We start from the raw sequence: 24526 nt of genomic DNA, 5'->3' as shown, positions 1-24526 counted from the left end.
TGACAATTATCAGTGCAATAAAAGGATGATGCTGGCGCGTCTAAGCCAGCGCTGGAAATAAGTGTTGGCACTGGACGAGCCAGCCTTTGGTCATTAGCACCTGCCTTATAAGTATTCAAGTTGATGTTTGTTTGAACCAGCATGAGTCCTCTGATTGGTCGACGTGGTCATGTGACCATATGCCAACATCAACTTGAGTCTTAGGTTAGCGACGATTTTAGTACACATCTTGTGAGTCTCAATCATACTTCATGTAATTTAAGAGACAAGCACGTAATATACATTACATCTTGAGTTAAGAACAATGCCGGAATAAATTCATATAATTCAGGTGAGAATAGTTATGAATAAGTTCAGTAATTCATAAGAGCAGATTAATATATAATTATATAATAGATTTCAAATACTGAAGGCCTACGCAATACCGTGAGAATAGTAGTGAATCAACATTACTCAAAGAAAGTCTAAGTTTTGATGAATAAATACAAAATGATCACTAGGAATCCAGTTATGGAATATAAGACTAAATAAACTCAAACTGCTCTATACCAGTAGGTAATCTATCGAAAAGAATAATATTCATTCTAGAACAGGGTAAAGGAAGATAGTAGCACAATAACGTGTTCTGAATGTATATTTTGTATAATCAGAGAATGTTTGGAAGCACTGTAACAAACACCAATGTCATTCTGAGAATCTTATTAGTGAAGTTGGTATTGTCATACAATACAGATGTAAAAGTACAATAAATGTACATATTTATTTATACATATGTAAAAAATACTGAGAGTTCAATGAGTGCAGCTCTAATACATAGATGTATATACAAGGAGAAGCTATATGGATCAATGTAGAGCACCTATGCCATTAGTAGAGTCTATATTCTTTATTACCTTGCGAGATATATATACATATTATATATTTATGATATTGGATTAGAGATAAACTTATGTTTTCACCTTTAGCAAAAACCCAAGGGCAACATATTTAATCAGTGTAAAGAAATGGGGGAAAAATGGTGAACGAGTAGCAGCTTCGGAAGGCACATCACTAGACAGCCATACTAGAGGATCAAAGATGGGGAAAAAAATCATGTTCGACGCGTTTTTTTAGCTTTTGTCAAAATCAAATACGTGTTTCTTTATTATGATGGTGTCTTTTCATCAAGAAAAACAGAAAAATTATCATATGTTACTAAAATTTTACTTATGTCTTTTTTATTAACTCATATTTTATTTTATTTTTGGAGAAAGGGCAAAGTTTTATTAAGGGAATAGCTTCATCAAAGTGATGAAGATACCAATACAGAAGAGAAAGCTAAAGCTACCTGTGAATTACAGCTAGTTTTTTTTTTTTCGAAAAGAGAAAAATATTTACAACCTGAGACCTATCCTGCAATACATTATGTATGCACAATAGAGTCCCATTGAAATAAAATCTGGCTTATAGAAATGCCATGAAAAACATTTGTATCACAAAACCAAAGTACTATCGATTGCTTAATAAGCATTAATAGCTCTTCCTCCTCTTTCGGCCTTCCTGCAAAAGTTCTACTATTCCTTTCAAGCCAAATGTGCCAAGGAACAACATAAATGATCTTCCACCATATCTTCTTATTCCTACCTGAGAGTGCATTAAACTTCCAAGATTCAAAAAAGCTCAGCATATCTCTAGCTCCAACCCAAGAGATGTTAAAGGCTTTCAAGAAATAAGACCAAATGTGATGAGAATAAGCACAGTGCAAAAAGATATGATCTGCAGTTTCCTCATATTGCTTACAAAGAACACACAAACCATCCTGAACCTCAATACCTCTATGTTGCAGCATATCTTTTGTTGGCAGAGAATCATGAAATATCACCCATAGCATAAAACTGACTTTAAAAGGGACTGAATTTTTCCACAAAAATTTATTGAAGTTCACCTCTACAGCTTCAGTTGACTGCAAATTATAACACTTATGAACTGAGAAGTCCCCATCAAAACTAACATTGTCTTCCCTATCTTCAAAACCATGATAAGGACCCAATTCATTACATAATAAGTCCCATTCCATCTGCTCCTGATCTGACAACCTTATCCCGAAAGCACATTTTAATCTCCCTTCCTCCACCATATCAATTACTGATGCCTGTTTTTGAGTACAAACTCTATATATAGTTGGATATCTCATGTAAAGAGGATCCTGTGTAGTCCATTTATCATGCCAGAATCTTACTGAATTCCCTTTTCCTATACTAAATTTTAAATGTTGATGCATAAAAGTAGTAGCTTTAACTCATATTTTTATATAAACAAAAAACAGTGGAATTATGAGACACTACCGAAATATAAATAAGAAATGGTATAATCTAAGTCGGAAATAGCGAGGGATTGAATCTCATGTTAGAGCTTAGAGGTCTTCTACGGTACGTGGTGCATGCCACAACAAAATGGTTCTCCCCAGTATAATTTGAGCATTCCCGAAGTTCCAACGGAATCGACCTCGCCGGCAGAGACAAAAAAATCCATACCCCATACCGACACTTGGCAGGAACGGTGCTAAACATAAACCAACCAAGAGATTCAGGCACGTGTCTCGAATTTGGTAGTTTGTCGGTATCCAAAGGTCAGCCGGCTTCCCACCGTCGTGCCCCCATGTTATATATGTCTTTTTGTGTCCATGAAATCTCGTTAACAAACTATAATCAGTAATAACCGCAAAACAAAGGTGAAGGGTTCAATTAATTGAATTTTCTATTAAAACCAAGGGAGAGCGGTTTTGGAAGGAAGGAAAGCCGGTGTTTCTTTTATTACGTGCTCTGAACTGAAGTCCACTAACAAATGGCATCATCAATTCATCGTACACACACAACAGAATCATTCAGAAATACTATTCACATTAATGTATCTGTAGTTAGCGTTTGTTTGACCTCAAAAACGTGTTACAACTGAAATCTAAGTTCTCCCGATTTTGACTTTGTTTTCTCTTGTCTGAAAGTTTGCAAAGTGAAAGACTATAATAATGATGGGTGAAGACTATAAAGCATAAAACAGATTATTCGTTCAACTGGGCTGTACAAAGTGAACACGTATGGATGCGGTGGTGGTGGTTAACAAATAAAAGAAATGAGAAGAAAGTATTTTGCCGGTTAAGCGTTGCCAAATGTTTTACCAGAAATTAGTGGTGGGTTCCTTGGAAAATCTTATCTACGAGCACTTTTGTTTTTTTCAAGGTTGCTTATGGGGGCATTTTGCTTGGATGTATCAAAGATAATTGTTTTTTTTGTCTTATATATATATTGGTACATCCCCAAACAAGATGATACCGCATTAGCAGCCTTGTTTGTTTTGAGCCCTTTTGAACATTTTATTCAAGGCTACTGCAGGGAATACGAAATTTCATTTGCACTACTAATTAAGTAAATTCAATAGCGTGAATTGTTTTGACAAAATCTTAAAAAAAAAAGCAACCTTTATTTGGTAACCCCATCAAGAAAACAAATAAAATAAATCCTTCATTGAATTTGGGAATCCCGACAAAATTATTCATCATCGAATTTGATAACCGTCACAGAGTTACTCAATTAATGTATTATTATCGTTAAGAAAATATTTACAAACTTTAGAAGGAAAAAACACCATAATTAATCTTAAAATCATAAATTTTGGGGGAAAAACTTATACATTTTTATCCGATTTTGTTTAGTAGGATGTTTAGGTTTTAATAGTTCATCTGCCATTATTCAAATAATCCCATGGAGCAAAAACTATATTTTAAATTAGTATAATAAAATATGTTTCTTTTTCTTGATAATATATATATCAGAGAACAAAAATAAGAGATACAAAAGAAGAGCACGAAATCAAAAGCTAGTGAGCAAGAAAGAAATTTTGAAAATAACATCATATACTACTAGTTGGAAATACAATTGCTATAAGCAGGTACCATGATTAGCAGGGGAACCTTTTCATATGAGACTAAAAAGTAACCGATCTTGACCGTCGGATTACTCATATGGTACCCCAGCTAATCCTGATATCCACTTTAGTAATTATGGTTTTTCCCGTTCACCATTACATCCTAACAGAAGAAGGTTTGACAGTCCTTGATTGCTAAAGTCTGGACAAATATTTTCCAATATTAAATATACAAAATTGGGGTATACCCAGATTAATTGGGGTATACAAAATTTAAACCCATCCAGGTTAGTGTACTAAGGGGTATCTAAAAGATGTAGAAAGATCGCATTGCCCTGATTGTGATTTCAGTCGGTCAACAGATCACCAAACAACCATGCCGACCAAATTTCCCTGACTATGATTTTTGTACTCGAACTTTATGTGATGAAATCAAAAAAAGAAAGAAAAAGAAAAATAAAATCAAAACAAAACTGAAATTTGGTTGTACGGGACATGAGACTGAGTATGATTTTGTACCCAATCTCAAACTATGAATGTAATTGAGATTTGGTACAAAATGATACCCAATCTTATATCTCGTATAATTCCAAATTGTTATGAAAAGTCGTCAGGGTATCTCTTAGTCTACCTTGACGAATAATATTAGTGGTTATCTTCCTACGTTGAGTATAGTGACGACTTTTCATCTCTGAAATTAACATTTACAGGGTCGTTATGGTATTCATCCTTATACCTGGCCGACTAGTATTGTAGTAATTAAGGTTGTCATGTTTTGAATACTTGAACCTTGCCGACCAGTAACTGCCATAAAACGGTTTCTTTGTCTACATTTTTGCTTTTAGTCGGCATGGTTGTTTTATCTGTAACCGTGACGACCCTGTTTATAAGATTTTTGGTCGTTGGACTTTGGAATTATCGACCTTGACGACTATAGTTTAGTCAACATGTTATGAAATTCATACCTTGCCGACTAATTATGCATTTGTATCACCTTTCTCTGTATATCAAGAATCCTATAGTCGGCATTATGATTTATTATCAGCATGCCGTCTACTAATGGTTGTTATCTTCCAAATTTGTCGACCTTGCCGACTTTTCATACTTCAGAGTTGAAAGTGTTGATTCATTCTATAATTTTGAGTATCAAATCACTCAGCAGCTTTGCAATCCTCTTTGTAAAAGTGTTTGGCTAGTGTGGTTTCGTTTCCGTTACAAAAAAGTCTCAAAAATAAAATTTTCAAAAATTTATAACACGTAATCCATGAGTTCAATCCAAATAAAATCTAATTTCAGAATTTTAATTAACTAATTAACTAACTAAATTAGTTAATCTAAACATATTATTAGTGTTAATTAAACAAGGATAGATTAGGCATTTTGAAAATAACTGGTTAAGGGGTATTTTGTTTTACTTCAAAATGACTCAAATATTGTCTCATTAGGTATACCTAATTAATTTGGGTATACCCCAATTCGCCCAAGAATATTAACTTCCAACAATGCAGCCTTTCCTTTATCTCCAAATCTCCCCAAAAGAATAGTTGTTGGAATCAAGTTATGCAAATGTTTGAATTGAATGACAAAAGACAAAAACTGTCAAGACAAAGAGCAGACACAAATGCAAAGACTGCAAGCATTCTGCACTATATTGATCCTATCTGTCAAGTTTGCAGTAGTGGGGAGGAAACAATGACACATCTCTTCCTAAACTGCCCTACTGCTACTGCAGTTTGGCATGATCTCATTGGAACTAATCATGGAATGTTTGATAACAGTACAAACTTTATGGAATGGTTTAACTCCTGGTTTGATGCTGGAGCTATCACTGAAAAAACAATCCTCTATGCTACCACATGCTGGCACATCTGGAAAGCTAGGTGTGACTTGGTTTTCAATCACATAAAACCAAATGCTAAGCACACTTCTCAGTGCATCCAGCAATATCTATGTGATTATAACAGAGTGCACACCTTACCTACTCATGCTCTCAATGGTTTTCTTCCCATTAACAATGGGTCTGACACTGAACCAGACATCCAATTCTCTATGATCTAAACCACACTCCACAAGAGTTTGGCTTCATCATAAGAATATGCACTATACAGAACCCTGAGAATCTAAAATATTTCTCTGCACTAACTATCTTGGATGCTGCAGGAAACAACATTGGTAGCAGAGGATACTCAGATAACTCTGGAGGTTGGGGAGCAACATGAGGTGCTGATCTAGCTTTCAGCTGGGCAAAGAAAAAGCAGCACATGAACATTGAAGTACACGCTGAATCAAAGGAAATTCTGGTCAGATTTCACTATCTATATCATCAAGTAATTCAAGAAAGGTGCAACCCCAGTTTCTATGACAATTCAAGGCACAATGTTGAAGATTATAGCTCAAGAATCAAGCCAATCTCTTTTGTTTTAAGTAGTCTTAAGTTAATCCATAGACTTCAAAATTTGAAAACTCTTAATTTAGCTATTTTATGTAAAAACAATGAAAGCAGGCTTCACACAAGCGCTGCTACTCCCTTGTATGGCCCTTAGTTCTTTTTGCTAAGGTTTTTCTATAAAAAAAAAGAGCAGACACAAATGAAATTGCACTACAAATTCTACGAATATATGTGGTATAGTCAAATCTCTCTGGTACAGTAACTGTGCAAGAAAAGTTGCGAAGCTATCTCATTAGCACTACCAAGCAAAATATCTTGGAGGAACATTCAAATTTTTCGGGTAGCTCTTCTTGACTAGTTTAGATGAAAAATGGAAAATTATGTGCAAACTCACAAAACTTAGACGGAATAGTTTTTTTTTTTTGGATCGGTCAATAGGAAAAATTCATTGAAAAAGAGGTACTTAATAGGATATCTCAACCCAATAAATACAACAACAATAGATCCGATTTCTAATAACTTCGTCCAATAAAAACTCATTGTCCCTCAAAATAGTTTGCTAGTACAAGTTTAACACTACTCCACTTGTTTTAATTTAATTTATCAAAACAACAAGTAGTTTTAATCTAAGACAGCTAAGTTGAGAAAACCGAATCTAGATTAAGAAACAGGGTTTAAGAACGACCGGAACATGGGGTATTCAATTTGGATCTTAGTTTCTACTTATTAACTAAAGTTTGACAGGTTTTGTTAGTTGGTCAAATGTGTGTCCGGATTCATGATTGATACCCCTAGCTAGTTTTGTTGAATCAAACAAAAAGAGAAAAATAAAGTTTCTACTTTTGCGTATGCATATACCAGCTCCCCTTTAAATATCTGGTTAATCATTTTTACTTACCTAAACTCCAAGAACTAAACTCAAAATCCAAAATAGAGTAAACTAAACTGATTTTCGTTCTTTTCTTTTAACATGTTCACCTAAGGCCAAAGGCCCCGACCAAAACAACTAACTTCAGCCGACGAGGTCGACATGAACTCAAGGGAATTATAATTAGAAGTTGACTTGCTAAAAAGTCAATAATTTTTGTAATTTCCATCGAAATGTAATTGTATCCCATGACAACCGATCAGTGACGGAACCAACATTTGATATAAGGAGAATAGTTAGAACTTAGAGCTAGACAAACTAAAGACAATTAGCCGATGTTGCCGGATCTTAAGTAAACTGCTAACACTAAAATACAATTTGACGCTGATTGCTGATGTCGTTTTCTGTAGTAATTAATGAATCTTTTTTATATAATAAATTTGACTAAGGAGAGTATCAGCCGATAGAAGAAGGTGGCCCGGGCCTTCTATTCTTTTTTGTCATTTCTTTATGTTTTACTTTCCCACATCATATGCCGGTGATACTCAATTAATTATCCCCTTAATTAAATTAATTAATCGAATAAACAATCATGATTTAGTGCGTACGCGGTAATAATTGACCACGCGCTTGAAGGCTGAGCGAAACTGCAAAAAAGGACATGAAAATCAGGGGAGCGGGGGGTGCGATTGCTTCGCTGTATGGCACCGAGCTGATTCGCAATGATCCTATGGTTTTCTTGAAACGTGGCCTTAAATGCATTTGGATTTTCTAGTGTGGCGAACAAATTTGAATCCAAGGCAGCATCCAAATTTTCGAGCTAGCTAGATCTTGTGGTCGTTCTGAACATTTCTTTTTTGTTGTTTCTACGCCTAGGTTGCATTCTTATGAGCTGTAACTTGCATTCTGTTTTGCAAATGATGCACCTGTAAAATAAAAAAGTAGGGTGCATGCATGATACTAGAGAAATAAGGGAGGAGGGGACTTCCTCAATCATGATCACGGACCACTTCAGACCAACCACCATACATGGTGCGTATCATACTCACACGTCTATTTGTCCAATCATGACATACCATGCATGACAGGCGTCGGTGAAAGAAGAAAAATCTCTAGATTTTTAGCATTTGATTAGCAACTGATAATTTAGGAGTCAAGGATTTAGTCGGTTTCCAATCTTTATATCTTTTTTTTTGTTTTTTTTAAAGAACAATAAAGAAAGCGGAGAGTTCTGATCAAGAAGAAGAAAAATTTGATAATCAGAGGATTTGGCAAAAATTTGGTGATTCTGCCGGCCGTAAAACTAGTGCCTTGATCACTTGGTGAATTGTATCGACATTTTAGGACAAAAATGTTCCGATTAAGAGTCACATACCCGGCGCTTGCAGATAAACTCTGTGGTTAGTTGTACAAAAATGTTCAGCTGTATGTTGCATGTCTGCGTTGGCTTTCCCCTGTACCACTCAAATCTTGATGCATGATTGTAACTATAGACGTACAATTTGATATAAACAAATTCCATAACCACAATTAGTCAGCGGTAGGATTAATTTGTGGTCCTTCATTTTGAGTCGAGTTCCATGAGAACCTAGAGAATAATTGAGATTCACGAGAATGAAAAAGTAAAGATCTCGACAGTGAGGTTCACCGTGCAAAACGGGCCAATTAGAGCATCCACAGTGGGCGAGTATAACCAAATTTATGGGATGAGATCCTAACACAGTGGGACGGAGTAAAGATCAAATTTGGACCAAAGATCAAATTCCAGACCAAATATGGTCGCGACCAAATCCCAAATTCTAATATAGTCGGGCGTAAATTTAAAGTACGCCTGATGCTGGGCGTAAATTTAAAGTACGCTTGTTAACGGGCGGAGATTTAAATTACGCCCGATGAAATTTTAATTAAATAAATAAAAAAAAAAGAATGAGGCGGACTTTTAAAGTCCGCCTGATGAAAGTCACAAAGAATGGGGCGGACTTTTGAAGTCCGCCTGATGAAATTTGGGAGGGGCGGACTTTTAAAGTCCGCCTGATGAAATTTTACAAAAAAAAAATGGGGCGGACTTTTAAAGTCCGCCTGATGAAATTTTAATCATGTACCGTTGCGTCACAACACGGACTAAACCCAAATTTTGGTCTTTTTTCTGATCTTTGATCTTTGGTTTTGATCGCACCACTGCAGTTGCTCTTAGTCGACCATATTAATTGTAGGGTGAATTTGGAGACATAACAAATTAGGTAAGGCTTTATGCTACAAACTCCGACACTTATTTTACCTAGAAGAAGCTAATCCAGCTGCTAAACTGTAGAAGTAGAAGTTCCCAATTTCCACGGCTCCCCGGCATTTACAAGTCTGTGAAACATCTTGACAAACTTTTTTCAACCAAGGAAAACCCAACCCCAGTATAGAGCCCACCTCAACGAATACGGGAATATTCTGAGGCGGTTGAGGAAAACCCTGTCGCCAGGTCGTTGCATTTTCCCTTTCTTAAGCATCCTCTGGGCAGGGATGCGCCGTTCCGTGTTTTAGGAAGGAAAGAGCTGAGTACAAATACCAAAACCGTTTCCATATGCACTAGTCATTTCAGCATGCTTTCCGCTAGCTAGAACATCCCGGCTGTCACATGTGCAGTGCTCTTTCAAGGACAAACAACAAACACACAATAAATGACTCCACATGATTATTGTTTACCAGCATCACAGAGGAAAATGCCTATCCGAATCCCCTGCAAAGACCTCTTGTGACGTAAACGAGGAACTGTACAAAAATAAATAAAAATGTCCCTATTCCCTACAGTGCATTGATGGTTTTATGGAGGGACGGACCGAGAGACCATCTACATTCTTTTTTGACCTAGGTTAAAGGCTGTTGCCAACGCTAAAAAACTTTTCATCGTGATTCTTTTACACTGACGGATCAGAGGGCCACCCGGGTTAAAGCCCAGGTTAACCCTCTCACAGGTACGTCCCTGATTTTATGCAAGGGCATGTATTGCCGAACTTCTTTAATTTCTAGGTAATAAGTTTGGACGCTAGGTCTCAAAGGACGCTTCGAATCTGCTTTGTAAAATGGAGCTCTCCCCTCTCTCCTCTCTCCTTTCCACCTGATTTCTTACCTCTTCCCTCTATCAGCTAGTTCTGGCCGTTTCTTTTCTGTCTTTCTCTCCCAACGTCTCCCGCAACGGTTACTTTTGGCCGCCGGCAATCTGATTCTCACCTGTTAAATCATCCATTATCTGATTTATGATTTCTACTTTCAATTTCAATACCCAATCATGAATATTACTCACAGGAATCACGACTGCACCTGCAATTACATTACTCAAATCACAGAAATCACTCAAAACACACAAATTTCAAGACTCTCTCATCTCACTCAAATCACAAAATTCACCCATGTAACACAAATCACATTCTCAGGAAGTAATACTCAAATCCATAACATCTTACCTGGATTATCATGTTCTGCGAATGGAAACATCACCACAATCTTCCATTCAATTAAAAAATTCCCCTCCTTTGAGATTCTCTTTCTATCTGAGTTCTGTTATCATCCTAAACTTTCTCCCTGTAATGTTGTTGATTTGAATAAGTTCTTCTACATTCTAAGCTACCACAAAATACCAAATAAAAACCTCAAACTAAGCATCTTAAGCAAAAGTGCAGACTCAATTCTAGACTATTTATCTCAATTTCAACTGATAAGGTACCCAACTTTCTTTGTTGCTTTGAACATCTGCTGGAAACCTGCTAGCTTGAATTCTGGTATGTTTCTTGTCTCTAATTTAGCTGCTTTGCCTGAAGGTAAGACTTTAACCCTAATCTCCTTTAGGCCTATAAGCATGTATCTCTTCTACCCTAGTCATCTGATTTCCATTTCGCTCATTTTCCTGTACTTACTTTCCTCAAGGTTTGCTAATCCTGCTATTACTTCTACCCATGATTATAATTTGAACCTTGCTATCTACCAGGCTTTGTCATTATGGGGAAACTACTAATACTGTTACGATTCTACCCATATAGATTATTTGCACTGCACTTTGATCTCAAGCATTAAAAGTATTAACATGCATTTTGAATTAACCACAATTACACATATTCAAAGACCCATTCTTTCTTTGGTTCCCACTCTTGAAGCTTGGTCTCAAACAAAAAATGAAAATTACTGTCTATTTGTTACTACTAATTACACTATGTGCAGCACTTTGGAAACTACCTGGCTAGATTCCTCCTCCAGTTGCACTAGCAGCATCCCTTATAGCTCGAGCTATTACATTTCTGTACACATGTGCTACAACCATTGCATCAGCTCCTGGTGGCAATGTATTTTCAGCTGGCATTTCAGGGAGTTGAGGTTCTTCTCCTCGCACTGCACTGGCTTTTGCAGACCAGGCTCGTCTCTAGGAACTTCAAGTGGATATGTAACTTCGCCAATTCCAGTCTGGGAGATTTCGACCACATCCTGAGCCATCTTCCTAAGAGTGGGTGCAAGCATAAACAAATTTGGGAAAAACATCTTTCCAGGAGTAGGAGGACGAGTAGCATTAACTCGAATTTTCTCCTTGGTTTTGTCAGGGAGTGGGGCTGCAATGAATCCCTGCTGAGTTCCACCACATACGATTCTCTCATCATCCACCAGTACAATCCCCTCCCTTACCACTCGCTGGCCCTGTATGGGATGAACAACAAACAGAACCCACCCATCCTTTACACCCACAAGCTCCCCATTCTCAATTCGGCCTTGATCAAGCCTCTGTGGTGGTCTCCCAACTCTGGTGGATGCATGCACAACCATTCCCTCAGCACATCCTCTTCCACCTCCAGTGCTTTCTCTTTCAACCCCAAAACCTGCTCTTTCATGCATTGCACCAGAAAGAGAGTGCAATTGATTCTCATTATACCCAGAAAAACCTTCACATACAATTGCATTAGCAACCTACAAATTTCAATTGTCAAATCTCCAAGCATACCCAAATTGATCACATACTTTAAATATCAAACCATACTCAACACCAATTTGAAGTACAAAAAAACTAACCTGTTCCACGGATTCTCCGACTCGGGCTTTCTTCTGTGGTTCACCTTGTACATGCTCTTGGGAATTCTAACCTTTTTCCATAACTTGAACTCTCAAAGAAAACTCTCTTACGGAAATCTTTTTAGACAGGGGGAATTTTCAGTAACAACTGTATCTTCTCCAAAAAGAATGACTGAGAAACTGAAAAGTTTTACTCTCTCAGCGGTTTTATTCGGGCAAAGAAGAGTAACAGTTGCACAATCTCAACCGTCAAAATCTTCTGGGGGCAACCAGACTCACAGCATTAAAGATTGGTCTTGCAACTTGATGTGTATATTCAAGCCTACTGGCATCATTATTTGTCCTAGTACAAGCAATGGGACACCATTGGCTCATGAAAAGCGGCAATCAACACTTGGCAAGAAGATCCTTCTCCACGCTGCATCGGGTCAACCCACAATTGAACGAATGCAGAGCATACCCATCAAAACCGACTCAGATACACCTCCCAGTCTGTCAGGGCTGACTCATTTTCTCAATCTGACTCAGATAACTTCTACCACCCAGATGCAAACACAGTCAGACCCCAAAAGGCCAACTAAGGTCTGGTGGATTTCAATCTTTCTCCTTATAGGATCCCATAAAATACAAAGGGCTACCGGGGAGCTGAAACCATATCAACAGCCCAAGGTAAGGTCTTTCTGGTTTGGATTGCTATGATCAGGTCCTGGCTAACTGTACCTCTAAAACCGTTGGCAAGAGTCAACAACTCTTTCTCTATCCGCCACAACTGCAAGTACAAGGACCACTTCAAAATCAACACATTCCTAGATGACAAAAACCAGAATCAACCCGTGCCAAAACTTCAAATTAAAGTTAGACACATCACTTTCAGCTTCTCTGAAGATTATGCACATAACATCTACCACCCCCAATGGGAAGGACAAGGTAAAACTCTCAACACTTTAGATAACAATATAAAATTTTCTGTGTGCAGGTGCTTGAGCCAGATCCCATTAGTCATCTACATTAACAACACCTATCACAAGTATAAAAACAATGAGATGCTCTCATCCTTTGATCAGCACCTACTAAAACCATATTGGCCTAGCTTGAGGAAAACCCACAACTACTTACAAAAATCCTGCATTACTGACACGGTCAAAAATCTTTTTCAAATTAAAGTTTGGTTTGATTCCCCTCAACATCATTACTGGTCTTATCCCATCACAATACACATTGGTCAATACACTTACTGGTTGCTTTCTGTCTACTACCCCCTCTTCCACCCAAAAATGGCTTCGTCATCAAAATCTCCCAACCCATCCATTGAAAACCTTCTTGCTCAGATGAACAAAACCCTCAAAATGCCTGAAGCAAACTTATATCCCAAGGTTTTCTTAATCCCTGAAAACATCAGAACCAAGCAAACCTTAGAATGGAAATGGTGTTTTATTGGAAAACTCTGCAACAACATATTTTTTGAAACATCAAGAGTCAGCAATTTCATCAACAATAACTGGGAATTCAATGGCAGAGTTGAATTGGATATATGGAACAGGAGAAGGAACTACTTTATTCTCAGACTCACCCATGAAGAATATTATTCTACTCTCAGGAATGGAGGAACTAGAGGAGTATTTGATAAACTTATGGTACTAGTTGGTGTACCTTTGGGAGGTCCAAACTTAATTCATGAAGAAAAATTCTCTAAGGTTATGATTTGGCTTCTCATCAAAAAAATCCCAACTCATATCATACCAGATATCAAAAACATTCTGCAACCTGCTGGAGAATATCAAACAACCAAGAAACCTTATGGAAGGGACAGTTTTAAGAAAAACTTAGAAGTCAAGCTCACCATTGATGTTACTAAGCCATTAAAGTTTGGTATTGAAGCCTTTGAAACCCCAACCATCTCTCACTGGCTTGAATTTTCCTATGCTCTCAATGGTATCAAATTCTGTAAAGTTTGTAGAATTCTAGATCACCAATCCCCACCTAGCCCCATCCCACCTACACCCTCAAAATCCCACTATTCTAACTACAAAAACTTGCCAACTCCTCAACCTCTACCACCACCCCAAACTGTTTATCAAAAATCTGTCCAAGAAGGTAGAAATGTCATTCACAGAGGTTACACTGATGTTGATGCAGCCCAAGTCTTTGAAATGAAAATGGGAAATGCAAGACAAAAGGAACTTGAAAAGACAATAGCAAAAATTGCTCCTTCATCCTCTCAACACCTCACTTTTGGAGCTTCTACCAGAGATGATCCCAACTCCCCACACCCAGATGTAATTGCTAACCAAATAAGGAACAGGAAACTTGAGCTATCTAAGAAAATCTCCACCAACTACTAGAACAATCAAGCTAAGTTAAAAATCAAGGAAGCAGCTAGAACCAAACACCCTAACCCAACAAACACCAATTTCAATCAAGTTCAAGACACTACTGGTATCTTCCCAGCTATCCCCACCCAAATTTTACCAACCCTTTCTCAAATCAAAGAAAGAATGGATGTTGAATCTGAACAATTCAAAAAGAAGGCCTAGAAGGCTATAAAGACACTTCGTGTCTTCGCTGAAGCAAACTCACCAACTGATCCTCCTTCTTTTAAAGATTCTGACAAGCAAAAAACCATGCCAAAGAGGAAACAATCCACACATATTGCAGTACCCATGGAAACTAGTGAAGCTGATAACATCAAAAGATTCAAGGACTATTCTGACAACTATGCTAAACCTCTGGACTCAAGCATTCCCTAATTGACTAATGGTGCTTCTGGCTCATCAACATCAACCTCTGAGGTACATCTCTTCATTCTTTATCTTAGTCTAAATCACTTGCACCATTACCATGTGCACTTATATTGTTGCATTATATTCTTTTATGATCCTATAGCTAGGAGACCAACCTCAAAATATCCTCATGTATCCTACTTTTGGCAATTTTTTATCTCCATAGCCTGGAACTGTCAAGGGCAAGGGAAAAGACATACCAAGAAATACCTAAATGATATGTTCACCAAATTCAACCCTGACATCTGTTTCATCTCTGAAACAAAGCAGAAACATGGAAAACTTTTAAATTCCATGCAACAGCTTAATATTTAGAATTATTGGCATGTCAATCATGGAGGGGCTAGTGGTACTGCTGGAGGACTAGTAATGATACGGAAAAGAAATCTTGATGTTGAAATTATGGACTATTCCATTCACCATATCAATGCTACCATCAAGCCTACCAGTGGCCCCTCTTGGATTTTTACTGGTTTTTATGGCATCCCTTATGATACTCCAAGTAAACTTCACTCTTTGAAATCCTTGGAAACAACTGCTACCAATCACTCCCTCCCTTGGTTGGTCATTGGGGATTTCAATTTCATCTTGCATGATAATGAAAAATACAGTACTCAACCATTGGACAATGTAGAATCTAATATCTTTAGTAACAAAATTGTGGACTTGGATCTAATTGACTTAGGCAGTACAAGCTGCCCTTTCACTTGGTCCAATAAGAGAAGTGGTCCTTCTCTCATTGAGCAGATATTGGATAGAGGTCTTGCCACTGAATCCTGGCTTCTCTTATATCCAAACTACACTATCACTAATCTTCTAGCAATTGGATCTGATCACCACCCCATTCTTCTTAACACTAATCCTCATTGGTGTACTGGTAAAATTCCTTTCAAGTTCTTTGGTCCCTGGTTGGACCATAAGGACTGTAAGGATATTGTTCTGGAATGCTGGCAAAGAAATCTGTCTGGTTCTAGTGCTTTCCTCATTACTAGAAAGCTCAAAGACATTAAGTTGAAACTTAAAGTTTGGAACAAAGAAGTGTATGGCAACATAAAGTCAAATATTGAAGAAAGTAAGCAACATCTACATTGGCCACAAGAAAACTACTTCAAGCACAACATAGGTGAAGCTTTAAAAACTGCAAATCAAGTTCTCAGATAATGGAAAGACATTGAAGAAAAATTCTGGAAGACAAAAAGCAGAGATCAATTCATCAAATTGGGGGATAAAAATACAAGTTATTTCCATAGAACTACAAAATGCAGATTAAGAAGAAACAAGATAGATTATATACAAGACAGTACTGGAAATTGGATTGAGGATTACCAAGAAATAAAACAATGTTTCACCAACCATTTTTCTAAGATGGCTACTGCTGAATCTCCTGACATGAACCCTGAAATCATTAACCTCATCCCTACAATTGTCACCAATGTTGATAACAACATTCTCAATAGAATTCCTGAAAATCATGAGGTCAAAGCTATTCTTTTTAGCATGGCCAAAGATAAAGCTCCAGGTCCAGATGGTTTTCCACCAAACTTCTTCCAAGCCAACTGGGATATTGTAGGAGAAAACTTAGTTAAAATGGTACAACATTTCTTCAAGTTTGGGCATCTTCTCAAAGAAATGAATTCCACTTTTATATCCCTGATACCAAATATTGAAAACCCAACTTTCCCCAGCCACTTCAGACCCATTAGTCTCTGCAACACTACCTACAAAATAATATCCAAACTTCTAGCTCAAAGAATGAAACTTCTTCTCAACAAAATCATATCTCCCTACCAGTCTGCCTTTATACCTGGAAGACAAATTGCTGATAATATATCTATAGCCCATGAAATTATTCACTACATGAGAACCAGAAGAGGTCTCAAAGGCAATAAAGGAACCATGGGGATCAAGATTGATATGACTAAAGCTTTTGATATAGTGGATTGGAAATTTCTTCATACCATTATGACTAAAATTGGCTTTGACTCTGAATGGTGTAACAAAATTATGCAGTGCATCTCCACTACTTCTTCAGCTGTCCTGATAAATGGCTCTCCTGATAAATTCTTTAATCCCTCTAGAGGTCTCAGACAAGGGGATCCTTTATCCCCATACTTATTTCTTTTCTGCATGAAAGCTTTGTCCAGAACATTATCTCATGCTGAAGACTTGGGCATCATCTCTGGAGTAAAAATCTGCAAGAATGCTCCATCTATAAACCATCTTCTTTTTGCTGATGATTGTATGGTATTCTGTAAAGCAAATCCTACTGAAGCCCAAAACCTCAAGGACATCCTCAACATCTTTGGAGATACTTCTGGTCAACTCATCAACTTCAGCAAATCTGGTATTTTTTTTCAGCAAGGACACTGACCCAGCTCTAATGTCATATCCGCAATCTGCTAGGAGTTCAAGCTCTCCCCATAAATGACAAATATTTAGGCTCTCATCTATTTACTCACAGAAGCAAGATCCAATCTTTCAAACCAGGAGTGGATAAGATGAAGAGAAATCTGTCAAGTTGGAAGAATTCCCCTCTAAATCCATCTGGAAGATAAGTTATAATAAAATCTGTCACCTCCACAGCCAGCATTTATCAAATGAACTGCTTCAGAATACCTAAGCAAACTTGTTAAGATATGAACAACTTACAAAGAGATTTCTTTTGGGGGAAAAATCTGGAACACCCCACTAGTTTTTACCCAAAAGCTTGGACAACTATATGCAAACCAAAGGATCTTGGTGGATTAGGGTTCATGAATATGGAACTCTTCAATAGTGCCATGATAACAAAAATAAGATGGAGACTGGAACAGGATAAGAACTCTCTCTGGTACAAATTGATGGATGCCAAATACTTATTGGGGAGAAATGTTCTAAACATGAATACCAAAGCCAAAGATGGAGACTTGTGGATTTGGAAAGGGGTTCTTGAAGGAATTCAGAATATATAACACCACTGTATCTGGAGAATAGGCAATGGTAACGAAATAAAAATCTGGGAGGACCTTTGGATACCTGACTCAACTGACAAGCTCACAAAGCCTGCAAATTGCCCCACTGATATACAGCTGCTTGCTCATTTAATGACAGATCAAAAGGAATGGAATTTCCAACTCATTCGGCAAATTTTCAGTCCTGGTACTTCTCAAGTCATTAGTGATCTTGTTATCGACTCCATAGAAGAAGACATCATGCACTGGAAACTCAACAACACAGGAAAATTCTCTGTTAAAGCTTTGTACAAAGCCAAAATAGAGAACCTGTATAGAAATGATCATACAACAAGAAACTGGGGAGCCATATGGAACTTGGAAGTGGCACCAACCATTAAATCTTTCTCTGGAAATGCGCTCATGAAATCCTCCCAACAAATGCTAAAACTGCAAGCATTCTCCACTATATTGATCCCATATGCAAAATATGCAATAGTGTGGAGGAGACAATGACACATATGTTCCTCGACTGCCCTGCTGCCACTGAGGTTTGGAAGCACATGTTAGGTGGAAATCACGGTCTTTTTGATTACCAAACTCTTTTCATGGATTGGTTCAATAGTTGGTTTCAAAATGCTAGCTGCAGTGGCAATACCTGCACTTATGCAACCACTTGCTGGTTCATATGGAAGGCTAAATGTGATCTAGTATTCCAAAACATTACTCCAAATGTTAAGAATACAACTCTCAGTATACAACAACATCTATGTGATCATAACAGAATCCACACTTTGCCTTACCATGCTATGAATACTCAGGGACATACTTATGATACTGATCCCCATATAACAACAACAGGAAATTATGTTGGGATCCCTCCTCAAAAGCAGACTTTTGGTTTCTTAATCAAAATCTGCACTATTCAGGATCCTAACACTTATCAGTTCTTCTCAGCACTAACTATCACTGATTTTGCAAGAAACTATGTTGATAGCAGAGGACACACAGGTCAATGGGGAGCAGGAGGAGCCACAGGAAGAGCAAACTTAGCGTTTGAGTGGGCAGAGAAAAAGAAGCACATGAACATTGAGATACAAGCTTAAACCAATGAAATTCTGGAACACTTCAATGCTCTCTATCTCAAAGCTATCAAGGGAAGATTCAGCAGGAACTATCATAAGGAAAAATAAACATTGAATGAAGCAACAGTCTTAAATGTAAAACATGTATCTTTTGTTTTAATGGGTCTTAAACTTCTTCATGGAACCCAAAATCTCCAAGTTCTAAACTTGGATATTACTTGTAAGAACCTTAGCAGTGGGTCTGATGTTTTTCAAAACAATGACACCACTAGAATTGCTATCAATATATTATCTTAGGCTCTGCCTAAGTTTTCTTAAAAAAAAAATAGGTCTCAAAGGACAGTAGGGTCTTAACAAGGAGTTTTAGGATCGGGGACAAATGGTATTTGGATGTATACATGAAAGTAATTAACATAGGCCAGTTCAATGTGCATAAGCTAATTTGTAAACGGGTATATACGCAGGTTAACAAAATGAAAATTTGATCAACGGGGATTATCTCACTCGTTCAGGGGTCAAACTTCCAAATTAGTTAGGGGTTCGATTCCCGTGTTGTCTGATCAAAAAAATAAAAATAAAATACTAGGAATTACTGGTTAATCCAGTTGAGAGTTCCATGTTCCCCATACTTTTTTTTGCTTCGTAGGTCAAAAAACATGTTTTTGGACCAGACTTTTTACTCGCTCCTCCAACGCATGTGCGAGTGCTATTATGTACTTTAAAAAAATCCAGAAGTACCCTTTCTCTAACGATATACATTAAACACCTTCTAATCAGATTTATTTTAATGCTTTCAGTTCCTTTTCTAACAAGGAGAGCTCTAGCGATGGAGATTGATGAATAAAAACCAGAGAAAAGGCTTCAATCAGCTATATCTTCCAAAATTTAGGATCTATTTTTCTTTTCTGCTGGTGTTTTTAGGGCTTTCGTTTGAAAATCGTTTCATTGCTCTGTAATCAGCTTCATCTCCATCAAATCCAGGTATTATCTATGACAATTAAGTGATGGTGAAGAAGATAAGAAAGCGAAGAAGAAGATCAAGAAGATTCATATCCATGAAGAAAAAGAAGAAAAAAGAGATATAAATTCATTAATTTTGGGTTTTGATTTATATTCTTTAATCTTTCTTTTTCATTTGGATCTAATGCTCAACATTAGAAGACGAAGGTTGTCTCTTCAAACGACATGGTTTAATTGATATGATGCTATGTTTATTCAGTTTAATTTTATTTTTCTTAAAATCGTGATTTATTTTTTTGTAGATTTTGTATAGTCATACAGTACATATCAATATGTACTGTGGATTATACACTTTTTCCTTTCGTACATATTTTCCTTCAATACATATAAATATATAATGTGGGATCATACAATTTGTCTTTCATTACACATTTTCCTCCAGTACATATCAATATGTACTTTTGGATTATCTACTCTTTTTCTTTTTTACTCTTTTTTTCTTTGGTACATATTTTCTGTGAGTACATATCAGTATGTACTGCTGGATAAATATGTACCTGTTGAATCAAACACTTTTTCCTTTAGTACATATTTTCTTCAATACATTTCAATATGTAGTGTTGGATAAATATGTACCGTGGGATCAAATAGTTTTTCCTTCAGTACATATCAATATGTACTACAAGATCATACATATCAATATGTGTTGTTTCTAGCGACTAACAAATATCTTCTTCTTTTTTCTTCTTCTTCACTGGATCTCAGAGATTTTTTATTTCGGTATCCTAATTTGATTTTGATTTTTCAGTTTTACGTGATTATTGATAATTGTTTTTTGTTTCCAGTTGTGGTTTTCATTTTTCTGATTTGATTTTAGTTTTTGATTTTCAGTGCTCAAGTTTTTGATTTGGATCTGGAAGTAATTTTCGTTTTCTGGTTTTGAAAAACGAAGTAGTTTTTGTGAATGATCAACGTAGTTTTTTGAAGCACATGTTTCTGTGATGGGAAATAAAGTAAATTTTTATATTCGAAACTTTTTTGGACCAGCGGTTAAAACTTTTTTCCTGCTGGACTATATGATAAGTTGGGTCGGGTTTTATGGACCAACCAACAAAGTTCTCAATAAAATAAAATTTAAAGAGACAAAGTTATAATCAGTAAAAACTATCCATGTAAATATTGATAGGAACATTGTACAATTTCATAAATTCGATTTATTTGAATTGTACTTAGTGATGAAGTTTGAGTAACTGAGGATAAAAACATTCTGAAGTACAAGTTAACAATTCGTCAATACAACTTCTAGATTGCCTTGGTTTGTGGAGGAGCGAAGTATGGACCATTTCCATTTCGTTGTGAATTACAAGTTTAAAGATATGTGGTGTTTTTTTCAATTCCAGGCAATATAGTCAATCTCGGGTCTCAGTCTGTCTCGCCTGGGAGCGAGACACTGGGACAATGAGATTCAGGGGAGATTTCGGTGAGATTTAGGAGTAATTTTCAAGCATTTAATAAAAATATTCAACTAATTAAGTCGGAACCGGAGATTTGGAGTAAGGAGGAGGATGGAGAGGTTGATAGAAACCTTGAGGAGCTGAAGAATGTTTAATTTCGATGTTGTCGAGAAAGTTAACAATGGATTCACTGACTCTCAATGGGATGAAAATTGCAAGATAGATGAAAGTACTGCAAATTAACTATCATTAGAGTTGAGAACTGGAGAAGTAGAGCTGAGAAACGTTTTTCCTGTATTGCTCCCTATAAAGAAGAGACAAACTTTAGATGGTGTTTTGATAGCTAATGATCAAATAGATTCAAGATTAAGAAGTGGAAATTCAGGTTTCATATGAAAATTTGATTTTGAGAAAGTCTTTGATCATGCAAATTGAGACTTCTTAGATGAAATTTTGTAGCTGATGAGCTTTGGAGAAAAATGGAAAGAAATACTGGCTCTAGCTATGCTATAGGAGCAATACGTAAAAAAGAGTTGAACCTGAGACTTCTTTGTATGAAAAAAGGATAACTGAAAAATATTGAGACTTCTTTGATCATGCAATTAAAACAGAGGCTCTAGCTATGTTATAGGGAGCAATAGGGGCAAAAGAGTTGAACTTAAGCAATTTTGTATGAAAAGGGATAGCTGAAAAATATTGAAGTTCACAAATGAAGTTGAAGGACTGATGAAATGGCAGAACCAGGTTTTAATCAAAGCAACAACGGAGATTCTGAGAGAATGCAATCACTTTTTTGGTTTTGAATCGGGAAATCTAATAGCTGATAAATTAGAAAAGGAAACTAAATCTGCATCTCTACATCAAACCTGGCCGTTCTCTATGCCAAATATTTTGTTATTGTTTTTAGATGTATATGTCGGGATCTCTACGTGTCTCAATAGGTTAACAAGCTAAAGTGTAATTTCTTTTGATGCTTTACAAGCAGATCTAGTGTAATTTCTTTTAATGCTTTACAAGCAGATCTAGTGTAATTTCTTTTAATGGTAAGTCAAATTTCTAGCAATATTTGCTAAAACATTGATTCCCTCTTTGGGTCTTTCTTGAGTTCTTGTTTTCCGTTTTTAATAGATGTCTAATTTTCAAAAAAAATAAATAAAGAAAATGATTTTTCTTTCATATTGGGTTGTTGTACTGGAACTTTGCGAAATACTTACTTGTGTTTGCCTCTGGGTGACAAGTGTGGACGTATAGCCAAGCGGGATAAGATAATTGGTAGATTTTCTCTTGCAAAATTACTTTGTTGGAAAAAAACCATTATCATTTATAGTTAGAAAGATCACATTAATTAATATAGTGTTCTTGTAAGTTTCGTATCTATTACACGTCTTTGTATGAAATGCATAGGTCACTTACCAAAAATCTTCAGAACAACAAGACAATTTTTTATGTAATGGCAATAAAGTCAGAAAAAAGACGCATCTGTGTCAAGTGGCGTTCACTTCACATTGTTGAAGTGATCATATGGCTAACCATTTGGTTAACTATTGTTGAACCAACAAATGTTAATGTTTGGGAACGGCTACACAAACCCAAAATTGGACATTTCATTTGTGTGTAACAAGCTAAGTTTTCGATCCAACGGCTGAGAAATATTAGCTTGAATCTAATCAGGTTTTCATCTAACGGTGAATATTGAATGCTTTAGTTACCAAGCTAACATTGATTGCAAACCCTGATTTGCAAGACTATATAAAGAAGAAGTCTACCAACTGGAAAACCTAATCCCCATCCCTTATGTGTGATACTAGTTGCATAGATAGAGTCGACTCTCCTTTAACCTTTGGTTTCTTCTTCTAAAACAGGTTAACGACTTAAAGACTTCATTGGGATTGTGAAGCCAGACCGATACTACTTTTCTTTTAGTTGTGTGATCTGATCTTGTTGTTTTTATCGTACGAGTACAATTGAAATAATTGGATTGAGATTTTATATCTCCGATAGGCAAGATAGAAAAGTAATCACAAACACTTCGTCTCATCGTTTGTGATTCCACAATATCTTTTTTCACTGCGCCGATTAGGATTATGGTGAGATGATTGATAATACTAGGTTGTTCTTCGGGAATATAACTCTGGTTTATCACTTGATCCCTGTTCACCTTGATTTATCAAAAGACGGAACAAAACTCATAAGTATATTCGTGGGAGACAGATTTATCTATTACCATAGACTTTTCTGTGTGATACAAATTTGTTTATTAAAATCTTCGATTTTGGATCGTAGCAACTCTTAGTTATGGGTGAGATCATCTAAGGGAATCAAGTACGTAGCATCCTGATGGGATCACAGACGTAGGAGCATAACTGTACCTTGGATCAGTGTGAGATTGATTGGAGTTCAACTAAAGTCCAGACCGAAGTTAGTTTGGAGTAGGCTAGTGTATGTAGCGGCTTAATACAGTGTGTGTTCAATATGGACTAGGTCCCGGGGTTTTTCTGCATTTGCGGTTTCCTCGTTAACAAAATTCTGGTGTCTGTGTTATTTCTATTCCGCATTATATTTGTTTATATAATTGAAATATCACAGGTTGTGCGTTGTTCAATCAATTAGAATATCCGACCTTTTGGTTATTGATTTAAATTGATTGATGGTGTGCTTGGGAACGACACACAAAAGACTTGCAAGTATACAAGGCCAAGCTTTATAGTATAGGGATGAGTAGGGGTTTGTCCACAGGGACTTGTGAGTGTGATGAAGTCTTCCTAGCTAAAGTTATCCTACAGTGAGCTAAGGGTAGTAACTATGGTGACAGTGACAATGATCTAGAGTGGTAGTGAGCAGTGATTGATGAAGGCAGTGAATAGCAATGAGGTAACAGTGGTAGTGAAACAAAGGCAGCAGCCTAAGGCAAAGGCATTGAGCAACAGTGACAGAAAAGGAAAAAGATGCAGAACTGTGTGAAGTTACTAAGGCAATTGAATCCACCTTGTCCCCTAATCAAGCAATGCAATCTAGGTTGAGTTGAAAATCCTATGCATACATCTAGAATGGGAGGAAAACTAATTTGCTCACTAGTTTTCCCCTAGCATTGACTGTCTTTTGACAGAACAATCAATCACA

General features: G+C 36.7%; 1 protein-coding gene across 1 annotated transcript; it reads right to left on the bottom strand.

Moving 5' to 3' along the window:
- Nucleotides 1-1402: 1402 nt before the first annotated feature.
- Nucleotides 1403-2116, bottom strand: LOC113359676. The gene has a single exon (XM_026603269.1). The coding sequence runs from the start codon at nt 2114-2116 to the stop codon at nt 1403-1405; it is 714 nt and encodes a 237-aa protein (XP_026459054.1).
- Between the last annotated feature and the right edge of the window lie 22410 nt (nt 2117-24526).

This window comes from Papaver somniferum, chromosome 3 (genome assembly GCF_003573695.1).
Source record: "Papaver somniferum cultivar HN1 chromosome 3, ASM357369v1, whole genome shotgun sequence".
Lineage (NCBI taxonomy): Eukaryota > Viridiplantae > Streptophyta > Magnoliopsida > Ranunculales > Papaveraceae > Papaver > Papaver somniferum.
This window is presented reverse-complemented; position numbering and strand designations above follow the sequence as displayed.

Coding starts and splice junctions, on each gene's coding strand:
- LOC113359676 (XM_026603269.1), bottom strand. CDS start 2,116: ATGGTGGAGGAAGGGAGATTAAAATGTGCTTTCGGGATAAGGTTGTCA.